At 37.0% G+C, this 13,770-nt stretch overlaps 2 protein-coding genes and 1 pseudogene across 3 annotated transcripts in view; 2 read left to right on the top strand and 1 right to left on the bottom strand.

Moving 5' to 3' along the window:
- Positions 1–1,049: 1,049 nt before the first annotated feature.
- LOC107723794 (transmembrane protein 144-like) lies at positions 1,050–4,220 on the bottom strand. Its single transcript, XM_016532495.1, is given in 10 exon segments — positions 1,050–1,133; positions 1,373–1,426; positions 1,532–1,629; positions 1,859–1,978; positions 2,060–2,141; positions 2,144–2,198; positions 2,485–2,558; positions 2,696–2,777; positions 3,295–3,375; positions 4,084–4,220. Coding segments are annotated over 10 exon segments (867 nt in total).
- An 881-nt stretch (positions 4,221–5,101) lies between these two features.
- On the top strand, positions 5,102–9,494 carry LOC107723792 (alcohol dehydrogenase class-3-like; annotated as a pseudogene).
- A 780-nt stretch (positions 9,495–10,274) lies between these two features.
- Positions 10,275–13,770, top strand: part of LOC107723801 (alcohol dehydrogenase class-3-like) — a 4,255-nt gene continuing 759 nt past the window's right edge. Inside the window, exons 1-9 of one of the 2 annotated variants that reach the window (XM_016532500.1) lie at positions 10,275–10,330; positions 11,269–11,344; positions 11,455–11,556; positions 11,774–11,924; positions 12,001–12,088; positions 12,231–12,450; positions 12,565–12,825; positions 12,990–13,122; positions 13,329–13,467. In XM_016532500.1, coding sequence (XP_016387986.1) covers positions 11,327–11,344; positions 11,455–11,556; positions 11,774–11,924; positions 12,001–12,088; positions 12,231–12,450; positions 12,565–12,825; positions 12,990–13,122; positions 13,329–13,467 — 1,112 coding nt within the window. In that variant the 5' untranslated portion in view covers positions 10,275–10,330; positions 11,269–11,326. Of the gene's footprint in view, positions 10,331–11,268; positions 11,345–11,454; positions 11,557–11,773; positions 11,925–12,000; positions 12,089–12,230; positions 12,451–12,564; positions 12,826–12,989; positions 13,123–13,328; positions 13,468–13,770 lie in introns of those variants that run through there. The other variant, XM_016532501.1, reaches the window with a different exon arrangement.

Below are 13,770 nucleotides of genomic sequence, written 5' to 3'. Positions count from 1 at the left end.
GAAAGAATGTCGCTTGTCCTTACGCCCCATCTACAGTGCAAACGCGAGAGACTAGAACGCTGTAATTGCAAACTACACAGAACTAATAGTCACCTTTTCCACGTAATATATATTTTTCATTATTTAGCTAGCCCTGCTGAGAAAAACCAGCTATAAGACCAGCAAACCACATAAGGCTGATTTATGTTGTATATGTTTTATGTTTATTTTCTTAGTGGGGTGAGAGCTTCTCAAGTTGCACTACTCTTGCTGGAAAACAAGTTTCAGAAGGGTTTTAGACACTTTTCTGCTGGTCTCACTGTAAGCGCATGTCTGACCTAAACCATCTGACCACTAGCTTGGCCCAGCTGGGAGACCCTCTTAATTCAGCTAACTGTCTTAGGCTGGTTTATTTTATTATTTATTTTTTATAACAGTTGCTGATAAATTACAAAAACAGGAACACTCAGGTCTGTCAGGAAGACCTTAAAATGAATTACAATAGCATATTCCACCAAGAAGAATTTGCCTGTGCACACCTGCCTGTAAACAATGTTGTTTTGACATGTTCTGTACTTGAATTTACTGGTGTAAATACAGGCACAACACCACTACAAACTATGTAGTCATTTAAGTACATCAGGAACGTATTATTTCAAACTGTAGAGCTTTAGACTGTACTCTACACTATATTCACATAAAAGTGCTTGTCAAGTCTTTGTCAGTCTGTCATGACAATTCACTGGTCAGAAAATATGGGGACCCTCATGAAAAGCCTCAGACTCAGTTAAATAAATACAACAAATATAATCACAAAGCTGTATACTTAGCCTAGCCAGAGAGGGAAAACGTTTTAATTCAAATACACGTGAGCTTGCACAACACCTAGAATTCATTTTGACAGCAGTTAAAATGCTAGAGCAAGAAACGTGCAAATTACATCAAGGGCTACTAAGCAGCAGAGGCCTTATGCAAGTGATAAGACTGTTCAGTGACTGCAAAGTTTGGCAGGAACATTGTTTTAAAGCTTGATCCACCATTGCCACCTTGTGGTAACATAACATACAGACTCAGATCTTTGAACAGGCAGTTAACAGGGAGCCTGCCAGGACAACACAAGATGCCAAAGCAAACAGCAGCAAGTTCCCAAGTCCCTAAATAAATAAAATCAGTTTGTTAGGATGGCCTAAACAGAAGTTGATTCTGCTTTATTCCATTATTATTACAGGTAATGAATCAACAGCAAAATAATAGCAATAGTTCCAATACATTATACAAACTGTTCTATCAACACATAAATACTCCTATTCAACTGGAAAAAAGTGTCAAGCTAGGTCATGTCAAAATGCCCTCCGAAACACTGAATGAATACAAATAGCTTTATGTTACCTACTTTGACCTCTTTAAATACCACACTTCCCCACAGAGCAGCTACTAAGCCAAAACCCTGAAAGCAAAATAGAACACATTACATACGATCATTACATACGATTTGCAATGCAAGGTGAAAAAGAACATGAAAGATTTTTATTTTTTTTTGCATGATACTTACAGCATTAATTATAGGGAATGTGATCACTGCACTAAGGTAGTAATTTGCCATAAGCCAGACATATGTGGCTAATCCCCACATCAGGCCACTCAAAAAACCTGCACGGAAGATCTTACATGAGGAACACAGGAACACAATATTGAGCAGAAAGGTAATAGAATGTCGGGGGGAATATTTTATATCGCACATTTATAGTGGTCAGTGGTTAAATGTACACTGTATACATGTAACTCAATATAGTAACAACTGTGGTGGAATTACAAAGCAACATGGTACTTTCATTTAAGTTAAGATAAAGATGATGCAATGGAAAGCAAAATTAATTACCAGGTAAGATGGCTCTGGGATAAATCCGAGGCCTGTTCTTCATGACTGCACAGTAAGCAAGAAAATACACTGTGCTCTTGAGGAAAATACCACTGTAATGGGCAAAGCAGTAGTCAATTTCTGTAATGGATGGCAAAACATGTTAGAATAGCCCATTAAATGCTTTTTAACATAACTGTTTAATCATGCTTACACACATACCATTCTGACTGGATCCAGTGAACATACTAGAATTGGTTGTGGCATGGACTTTAATATAATATAAATATTATACTAATATAAAGCGGGCACAAAAGAAGAACCATAAAGGACACCTGAAAATATGGCCAAGATGCAGCCACTGTAACAAGAGGATATCATGGAAAATACATATTCCATAGATTTGATCTTTATTGTCCAGAGATTTCACAATACTAGAATCTAAAGTTGAAAAGACCATAGATGTAAATTCAAAAATGTAATATAAAAATAACTTAAAAATGCATTAGGAAAAAAAAAACACAAACAAGTGCAAGAATATTTTAGCGTAGAAGCCATCAAATTCAGATTTTCCAGTACAGTGTTGATGAACTACAAGTAGAAAAACTGCAAAAAGAATGGAACTTGGAGGGCCTACAAATACTTACAGCGCTCTCTTGCTCTTTGGTGAAATTGTGTCCACCCATGAATCACTGGGGCTTGCGCTGTCTGGATTCAACCTCTAAAGACAGACGTGTGAATTCACGTACACACAAAATCTCAGCAAAGACTTGTGTATCTAAGATAAAATACACAAAGCAATATTCTGCATAACGTCCAAAAAGCTCTCAATGTGGAAAAGCCCTAACAAACTTATACCCTATCATCAATCAACAAAGGCATGGATTCAGTAGATGTACGTTTCTGAACATCACTTTTCACAAAGAAGAATATGATGGCACTGAAACAAAGACATGATTGTGTTACATAAATGCTGATCCAAAGGGTTCTCTCTCACAATAAATAAAAGCTAAGGATGTTTTTATTCCCATATCCCATAAAATCAGATAGAACTGTGGATCCAATACAATGTGACTTCAGGTCTTAGGAGGAGATTTATCCCGCCTTATGCAGTATATTGCATTTTCAATTTCAGAGAAACTTTTAGGCGAGCAAGACAGCAGCTCTTTGATCTCAAAAGGATCTCTGTGAGGTGTAACTCCTAAGTGAACTAGAAATATGTTCAGGATGGAAATACAGTCTAAAGCAGTGTGCCTGCAGCATTTCCTTTCCACTGGTGTGGGTTTCGGCCCTCCTTTTGTGGACTTAAAAGCACCTTCTTTATTGAATGACCACAACATTACTTTGTAAAATTTCAACCTTCATTAACCAATGAAACATCCTCTTAATGGTCTACCTCCAAATACTACGCACACAACTGATGCTTAAGGATATCACATTGTCTGCTCTCTGATTACCTTAGCAGACAAAGACCAGCTCCACAATAATTGAGTATCGGCTTGGATACTTCCTCTGGATGCAGACCAAACCAGCCAAACTTCGAAAGGAATGAATTAAGAGGTAAATTTACCTCTGCCTTTAATTAAAAACATGGATAACACTTTACAATAAAGGTCCCATTATATTAACCAACACTGAGCAATACGTCAGTTACATTATTAATCTTTGTTAATGTAAGTTAATAAAAATGCAACTGTTTATTGTTAGTTTATGTGAGCTCAGGTCCAATAATAATAAATATTAACAACTTTGGATTTTAATCATGTATTAGTAAGATTAAGATTAATAAATGCTTTAGAAGTACTTTATGTTGTTAGTCCAAAAGTAGTTAACTAATGTTGACAAATGGAACCTCAATCTAAAGTGTTATAAAGAAAGATTAAAAAAAAAAAGTGCATTAAACCAATGCAGCACAATACTTCTGAGAAAAAGACATTTCAAATAAACATTCAGATCACAGAACTTGTTACTTGATATTACAGATGAGCTAAAGTTAAAAAGAAGCTCAACTAATATTAAAAACTAAACTCAAGTCAAAATGATCTTTTATCTGACATAAACTGCTTAACATTACATATTTAGCAATGACTTAAGCTGCATCAAGCAAACGTTCTCAATATTTTCCAGATGCTCATGTCAGCAACTAGCCTGGGCCAGCATGGAAATCCATGTTCCAAAGTTTTACATCAGAAAATTCAATTCATCCCTAGTTAAAGCCCTTTCTGTCAAACATCAGTCCGGGTTACCTTGAGCTTGCCCATCCAATTAGCAATCCACTGGATCCCCAAAGCAAAATTCCAAGTCCGAGGCCAATAAACTTCACAACTGGGACAGCTGTTATATTTCCTGAGAGGTAAATCTGTTTTAAATAACATCTGTACATATTAAACATGTTTATTCACTCACACATATATGCTTTAATTTATGCTTTTTATAGTTGTTCAAATGTTGGTTTGGAGGATAAAGGTTAAACTCACCATCACTGGTATCAATTGTTTTAACAGGAATGAAGTAACTTCCATACAACAGCACCGAAATCACACAGGCTACAAAGCCATAAGTGGTGTCTATACTATTGGTTTCATTAGAGGACAAGGGCTCTAGGTATAAAACAAAACTGAAGGTTGATCATACACTTGTTGCTTTCACCAAAAAAAAAAAACATAACTGTCTGCAGTAGAGCAACTGTTGACTTTCCAAGCACAGCAACTGCAAGGCCCACACACCCAGAGGTGTAACAGTATCATAATGTCAGTTAACAATAGATCAGTCAAAACATTTAACTTTGTTTTTAATTTTTAATATTTAATCTACCTTCAGCTGATAATGTGCTACAGCATCTTACAACAAAAAGCACAATTACAGCTAATAAAGCCATCAGTGTCCTCCTGTTTCCCTTCACTCAGGGTATAAGCACTACATTTGTTATTGTGGCAAGTGGTTTGTTGTAAACCAGGGCCCGTATTCACAAAACATCTTAAGGATAAAAGTAGATCATAACTCACTGATTTAAGAGAAAATCTTAAAAATAATGGGCATGTCAATCCTAAATGTAGGACTCCTACATTTTTGCTCTAAGAGTATTTCACAAAGTGTTTTAGCTCTAAAACTAGCTCCTGAATCTGTGAAATGTTAGGAGTAGTGAAGAGGACTCCTAAGTCGCTATAAGACCAAGTAACTGAGGGTATAAATGAGTACAAAAAATGACATTTTGGGATGAGTTTTTGCTTTAAGTTGAACGTCGTTTCCAAACAGCTCCACAAGATGGAGATCACGTTCCAACTTGTTTTGATTCCACCACCCTTGCACAGAAGGAGGATGGTTAGCCAATCACATGATGTTTGGCCTGCAGCGTCCCAAATTCTGAATATTCAAAGCAGAAGAGTACCAACAACACTGCTTATCGCTTAATCATTGAGTGAGCGAAGAGCAATAATACAATGCATCTCCTTTTCTGAGACATTCTGAATGTCTTTTGGAATGTTAAAATGTTGTTTTTATATGTTGAACTAAAGCAAATAGAAATTAGTAGCACACTTGAGTACTAGAATTAGTAGGCAGTGAACGATTCTTGACATGAATAATCTTTTTTTTTTTGTATAATCATCAGACTATTTCTGCTTTAGTTTCAGCAATTTAACTGCCATAAATGTTCTGTCTCTGCAATGTTGTCTATAGCAGACGAAAGACCACAGTGGAAAGATTCACTATATCAAAAGTGTCTCGTTGCCATGGAAACTGAGGGTAAGATAAGGACATGACAGGAAATGAATGTATTTTTGTAGCAAATGAAAACAATCTCTAATGCTCAACAAGGCTGATTTTTTTTTATCAAAAAGAAATATTGCAATTTTAAACAACAGCATGATCCTTCAGAAATCCATCTAATATGCTGATTTGGTGCTCAATAAATATTTTCTATTATTTTCAGTGTTCAAAACTGCACTGTTGTGCTGCATGTAAATATTTTGTGGAAACCATGATTCATTTTTAGGATTCTTTGATGAACAGAAATAACAGCATTTATGTGAAATAAAAATCTTTCTTAACATTATAAATGTCTTATCTGTTATTTTTGATGAATTTAATGCATCATTGTTGAAAGAAAGTGTTAAACAAAAAATCTTACCGCCCCTAAACGTTTGAATGGTAGTGCATATATTTAATTTTATTCTCTAAGGTTATAAAGTGCAAGCCAACAGTGGCCTGGGAAGCAGAAAAAGCACTCTCCATTGAGGAGGTGGAGGTTGCCCCTCCCAAAGCACATGAAGTACGCATTAAGGTAGATCCATGACACTATATTTGTCATGTTAGGCTAGATATAAATGTAGACTTAAAATTAAAAGACAACTTAAAAATAGGCCTGAGAGTAAGAGAATAACCACATATTTCTTGAATATTTCTTTCACATATTTCTTCTCCATTATTTAAAATTACTTTTAAAATTACTAATTCATATTTGTATTACAACTTTTTTTATTGTGCTCTCAAAGGACCAAGTATTATTTTATTTCACTAATATTAAGTATTTTCTCTTTTCAGATAGTAGCATCTGGAGTATGCCACTCAGATTGGATTTACCTGTATGATGTTGCTAAAATGAAGCCATGGTCTTTTCCTTTGATCCTGGGAAATGAAGGGGCTGGAATTGTGGAGAGTGTTGGCCCAGGTGTCACAAAGGTGTCTAAAGGTAAACCAAAAAATCCATCATAAACACTTTTAATCTTCTTACTTCTAACAAGATATGAAATGTTTATACTGTAAATTAAAGTTCTTCCTAGATACATGAATGTAGAAGTGTGTAAGCATTTCAGAACACTTTATTTTAATATATCTGCAGGAGATAAAGTAATTCCTTTGATCCTGCCACCGTGTGGACAATGTGAACGCTGCCTGAGTTCAAAGACAAACCTCTGTACAAAAAACTGGTTAGAATACTACTACTACTACTACTAATGATAATACTAATGATAATAATAAAATCACTATTTATTTATTGTAAATACTATGTATTTTTAACATCTGCTTTTGAATAGAGGTTAACTGTAGTGTTCTCTCCTTCCCAGGGAGAAAACTCAACAGGGTGTTCTTGAAGATGGCACCAGTAGGATCACCTGCAAGAATCAGCAGATTTACCAGTTTATTGGTATCAGCACCTTCTCTGAATACACTGTTGTGCCAGAGGACAATGTCACCAAGATTCACCCAGACGCTCCACTGGACAGAGTCTGTCTGCTGGGCTGTGGAGTGTCTACAGGATATGGGGCAGCAGTGAACACAGGCAAAGTGTGTGTGATGTCTGATTTCCAATTGAATATAAAGCAATACGTAAAATAGAAATAACATCACACCAGCGTGTAGCGTGTGTTATATTTTTTGGCATTGTCTTCCACAGGTAGAATCTGACTCTACATGTGCGGTGTTTGGTTTGGGAGCTGTTGGACTGGCAGCTGTCATGGGATGCAAGGCTGCCGGTGCTTCCAGGATCATTGCCGTTGACATCAACCCAGACAAGTCTGAGATTGCCAAGACTTTTGGAGCAACTGAGTTTGTGAACCCTAAAGACCACAGTAAACCCATTCAGGAGGTGCTGAGGGAGCTGACTAATGGTAGCGTTGACTTCTCTCTTGAGTGTGTGTTCCAATAATCAGTGTGTATTATTATTCCAATATCTGTAATTTATTAGTAGAGCTGTAATTTTCAAAAGTATTCTAACTTCAGTGTCATTTATATAAGCAAGTCAAATAGCCATGTAGACGAAAGTCATTTACTGTATGTGCCCTGTGGTTAATTGAACTATTACAATTTCCTCTGACCAGAGGGCTGCTGTGGAAGCGTGCAGTCCTGCAGGGGGGATCTGTGTGATTGTGGGTTGGATTGAGGTGAACATTCTCTGGCCCCCCTGGATAGAAAGAACTCTGAAAGGCACTTATTTTGGAGGTAAATGCCAGGTCAACTTTCCCTGTATTTAGTGTAGTGTGAGCTGTTTAAAGTGAAAAATTAATAATTTGACCGTAATTAACCTGTTGTTGTTCTGATTGACAGGTTGGAAGAGTGTTGAGGCGGTGACTTGTTCAAGACTATATGAGCGGGAAGCTTCTGCTGGATGAGTTTGTGACACACAGACTGACTCTAGATCAGGTTAACCAGGCCTTTGATCACATGATCACTGGAAAAAGGTCAGTTTTTTTTTATAAAAATATTTTTTATTTATATAAATAAATTCATATATTATATATTCAAATAAAAATGCATTCTTTCACAGTACATATGGCATTGCAATATTATCTTAAAGTCGTGATGAAACTAAAGTAGCGACAGATCTTTTCTTCTGTATTGTGACAGACATCTGAGTGTAACAGATTATTGAAAAAAATTTGATTGTGGAGGGGCGGGGTTTAAGCGGACTAAACAAGGTGCTTCTCCTCGGCCCGTGTGAGAAGTATAACTGCAGCCTGGAGATCTCCAAATGGGGGCGGGAACGCCAAAACGGGGTGGGAGCTCCAAAATAGGGCGTGGCTTCCTCCCATTGACAGACAGGCACGTGACACGCATGTGCAATTTTTTTCCCCCAATCCACTTCAGTGCAAACTCCGCCCCACAGCTGATTCTAAAGATTTTATTGGTTGTGTCAATTAAAGTGTTGATTTCCTTATGTATGCTACAAAAAATGCTAACCCCTAAACCTTCCCCACACCTGACCCTAACCTTAACCAGTGAAATTGACTGCACGGTGGGATTGGCGCTGAATAGCGTGGTAAAGAAAGATGCAGTTCAGGAGATAAACAGTTAATAATTAACTGTTGGGTTATATGGGATTATGCGATATGGGATTGTTCCGTAACTTCCCAACCGGACCTCACCGGACAATGGCATCTTTTTAGTTACACCCAGCGTCGCTACCCCGTCCTACCCTGCGAATTTCGAGCCCCGGGACGCCCCCGTTGCTTGGAATAAAGCAAGACCCCGCCCCATTTTGGAGGTTCTGCCCACTTTTGGAGTTCACGCCCCATTTTGGAGATCTCCGGTATGCATTTATATCTACTTGGAGAGTGTTGTAAGAAAAGATCTATTGTCGTTCTCCTGATTGAGTTAGTTATTATCCCTCTTCTAAGTAGATAAGGACCAGGCGCTGACAGGAACTGACTCAGAATATTGACGTCACGTGATAGTGATGATTAGTTTAGACCTCGTGATGAGTTGATTCAATGGCGTATCTGTGTCTGTTCGATAGAAATCCTACAGAGTGTAACAGATTATTGAAAAAAAAAAAAGTGATTGTGGAGGGGCGGGGTTTAAGCGGACTAAACAATTTGAGAAGTCTGCCATTTCACAGGAAGATTGAAATTACATTTTAAAATGATTAAAAATGATGAGATAAAACAGAAACATACAGTACATGAATTAATTATTCAAAATACAAAATGACATACATTTATAAAATACATAAGGTGAACTATCTCTCTCTCTCTCTCTATTTATAGTTTCAAATCCCACGATAGAAAGTCTGTAGGCATGAAACATGCAAAAACTTCTGTAATTTGTTAATCTGTTTCTCTCTTTCGCAGTATTCGGACAGTGATTAAGATGTGAAATGGAGATGATTCTCAATATCCTTCAAACAACTCAAGTACTTTTGGTGGGTTCCTCTACCTCTCTAAAGGCCATGCACTATCCAACTGAAAGGCATAATCAATGGCATAAGTGTGTTATTTTGACAGTTAAATGTCATTTTGAACATTGCAGACTAATATAAAAGACTGTTTTACAATATTTACCAAGAAAAAGATAGATAGGTCTATATTTAGACAATGATTATCTTCTGCTAATCCAAAGGTCCCGTTTTACTGCCTGTATGTATTGGCAATAGCACACAGGCACAGTGAATGAAAGGTACAGAAGGAAAGGAAAAGTCACAGAATAAAGCATTGCTTGTTCTTTTTGTTTATTTTCTCAAGGAGAATACACGGACCATGTCTGTTATGATCAGAAACTGTTCCACACAATAAAGCCAAGTTTGTTGAATTTGATTTGGTTGTATCTCTTCTCTATTAGCAGCAGATGGCAAGCTTGCACTGCAAAACATCCTTATTTACGCCACTTCTTTTCTCTCAATGTACACTGTACAGCAAGAGTATCTATCCCTTCTGTGTGCCTTGAGACACACAGTGTAAAATATCGCTGGTCTAAATTTTATTATTTCTTTTAGGCTTACAGTCATTGAATTACCTTTTGTTAAGTGTTGCAAATTTCCATTGGGCTTCAATACATGCTGATCATAATTAAAACTTGTTTTGCTTTTTCCGCAGTTGGGAAGAGGGAGGTTGACACATAGTTATCTGTGGGTCACATGCAAGCAGGACTTTGTTCAGTTGATGTATTGGCCAATCAGCCAGTAACATGTATTGAATAATCATATAGCAGCTGTGCACTAGTACAAAGTACTAGTACCAGCAGGTCCTCTCCCGAGCCCTGACAAAAACAGCTCTTCGTGTAAGTTATTAATAGCATACAAACATTTGCAAACTGTAAATCTGCATGCAGTAATCTGCTTTACTGAATGTGTTTTAAATAGGGTGAACTAGTCAAAACTACATTTTAGCTTTGAGGGATCTCACAATCCACTAAATGTAAATGAATTTGAAAATGTATTTGTGTAGTGTCAGTATAAATATTAGGCAATGGTTTATACCTGAACTGATCTTTAAGATAAAGTTAGTTTTTTTTTTTTTGTAATGTTTAGGAAATGTGTACTGTTTACAAAAAATTGTATTTGAAACATCACCATTCTGCTGTGAAAAGTGTTGCATGCTTGTAATGAAAACTTGAATGAATACAACATAATATAGTGCACTTGCATACTTATTGCTACACCAAACAGGGGTGAGTACCACATATGATACCATATGCAACGTCATGCCTGTGTGCACAGATACAAATATTAGTGGAATCTAGGCTTTAACTAATGTATGATATTAAAAAAAAATGCTTAATGATGGTAATCTATCAGAATAGCTTTAAAAGAGACCCACTTTAAATGAAAGCTACTGTCTCCTTTCTAACATGTTAAGCTAAAGTGGGGTGGTAATATGCTCTCACAAATATTTGAAATATTGCAACAAAGCAAAGCAATATGTATTTTCATAATTAGCCATAAAATTAGCATATGCTTTTACCACAATATGCTTTTTATATTTTTTATGATGTTTTATATTACTACTATTAATTTAAAACACTGTTACATACATCATGTTTTAATGTAATGTTAGAACCATCAAACATTTTGAAACAGGCCATTCTCCAACCTACGCTGCCTATATACTGTTTAATTTTTTGCCAATTTTGTGTTGCTAGTGCCTTGTACAAAAAGAAGAGAGAGAGAGACTTTAACACCAGTTCTAGCATTTTAATTGTCATTCATGTTCTTTTAGGAGCCTGTTTATAGACAAAATTGGAAACAATTCCTTGTATTAAAAGTGTGTGGTTACCATGGAAACTGAGGGTAAGGTAAGGACATAAGGGGAAGACAATCCTCAAATAGTTATCATCAAAGAATGATGAATGTTTTTTTTAAGACTATGAAACAAATCACATTAATTTTTTTCTTTTTCTCTAAGGTTATAAAGTGCAAGGCTGCAGTGGCCTGGGAACCAGGAAAACCATTATCCATTGAGGAAGTGGAGGTTGCCCCTCCCAAAGCACATGAAGTACGAATTAAGGTACAGTAGGTCCATTACACTTCATTAGCCATTCAAACAATCTGTTTAAATATAACACTTTTATAAACTTGAACTTATGTGTGATATAACATGCATACAATCTGTTTACATATAACACTTATATGTAGACTTGCATAAACACTTTATTGTGATGTTGTATTAATGGAGAGGCAGCATTTATGTGTCAGACTAATGACTATCAGTTGACCTATGTCAGATAGTAGCATCTGGAGTATGCCACACAGACTGGACTTTCCTGCATGAGGTTGGTAAAACGATGAATCCCCAGCCCTTTCCTGTGATCTTGGGACATGAGGGGGCAGGAGTGGTGGAGAGTGTTGGTCCAGGTGTCACAAAGATGTCTAAAGGTAAACAAAAATTCCACCATGGAAATTTTTGCTCTAATTCAAAACACTGCACTACCATTCAACCATTTATCTATAGGAGATAAAGTTATTCCTTTAGTCGTGCCACAGTGTGGACAATGTGAACGCTGCCTGAATCCAAAGACAAACCTCTGTACCAAAAATTGGTGAGTTAATGTTACTTACTACTGAGTGATGTTTGTGTGATTTATGTTCTTTTTTTTTTTTTCTTCTGAACTCAGACTATATTCATGAGGTGGGTGAAAAAACCCCCAAGCCAAATTCATTTAGACCCTCTTTATTTCCTAGGAAGAAAACTCAGCAATGTCTTCTTGCAGATGGCACCAGTAGGATCACCTGCAAGAATCAGCAGATTTACCAGTTTATTGGTATCAGCACCTTCTCTGAATACACTGTTGTGCCAGAGGACAATGTCACCAAGATTCACCCAGACGCTCCACTGGACAGAGTCTGTCTGCTGGGCTGTGGAGTGTCTACAGGATATGGGGCAGCAGTGAACACAGGCAAAGTGTGTGTGATGTCTGATTTCCACTGGAATATAAAGCAATACATACGTAAAATAGAAATAACATCACACCAGCGTGTAGTGTGTGTTATATTTTTTTGGCATTGTCTTCCACAGGTAGAATCTGGCTCTACATGTGCGGTGTTTGGTTTGGGAGCTGTTGGACTGGCAGCTGTCATGGGATGCAAGGCTGCCGGTGCTTCCAGGATCATTGCCGTTGACATCAACCCAGACAAGTCTAAGATTGCCAAGACTTTTGGAGCAACTGAGTTTGTGAACCCTAAAGACCACAGTAAACCCATTCAGGAGGTGCTGAGGGAGCTGACTAATGGTGGCGTTGACTTCTCTCTTGAATGTGTGGGGAATGTGGGAGTAATGGTAAGTTAGTGTTGAAAAGCAAATGTCTTGAATCTTGTATCTAGCAATACTTTAGGGTCAGAGAGGTCTATTTCAAATTGCAAAAGCAAGTCAAATTACCACATAGTCACATATGTAAATCATAGAACTGATATAATGACCAATCAGAGCAATCTTACAATCAGAGGGCCGCTGTGGAAGCATGTAGTCCTGCCGGGGGAGTCTGTGTGATGGTGGGCTGGACACAGATGGGAGAACTTACTCTGGTCGCTGAGGATATTCTGCTAGGAAAATCTCTGAAAGGCTCCTATTTTGGCGGTAAAGCATACCTAATAAATTTAAATGCATTTATATCTTATGATGGCATTCTAATGTATATGTTGCAGCTGCAGTACCAGGTTGTTGTGATACAGAGAATTAAATCTAATCATTTTACAGTCATCTCTAATTTTACTGTTCATTGGTGGAAAACACCTGCAAATAATTAATATTTAACTTCTCTGTTCTTCCTATTTGATTGACAGGTTGGAAGAGTGTTGAGGCAGTGCCCAAATTGGTTCAGGATTATATGAGCGGGAAGCTTCTGCTGGATGAATTTGTGACACACAGACTGACTCTAGATCAGGTTAACCAGGCCTTCGATCTTATGATCACTGGAAAAAGGTCAGTTCTATTAATCTACTAATGATCTTGTATTCTGCCAAGAGCACAACAAAGCATTGCTATCACTGTATGCATGACATTTTTCAGTATTTCAGTATTCTGGTATGGTCATAAACCACACACATTAGTCAAGATAAATTCTTTGTTATGGTGTCTAATAATTATTTGAAGCAATATAAAAAAAGCGAATATATGTAACAGTAATTTTTATACACATTGTCATCAGTCATCAGTTCAATGTTATAAAGAAAGAGTGGGATTTTGGGGGAATACACACACACACACACACACACATATATACAC

The sequence above is a fragment of the Sinocyclocheilus rhinocerous genome, unplaced genomic scaffold (assembly GCF_001515625.1).
Source record: "Sinocyclocheilus rhinocerous isolate Xijiao unplaced genomic scaffold, SAMN03320098_v1.1 scaffold1085, whole genome shotgun sequence".
NCBI classification, from domain to species: domain Eukaryota; kingdom Metazoa; phylum Chordata; class Actinopteri; order Cypriniformes; family Cyprinidae; genus Sinocyclocheilus; species Sinocyclocheilus rhinocerous.
This window is presented reverse-complemented; position numbering and strand designations above follow the sequence as displayed.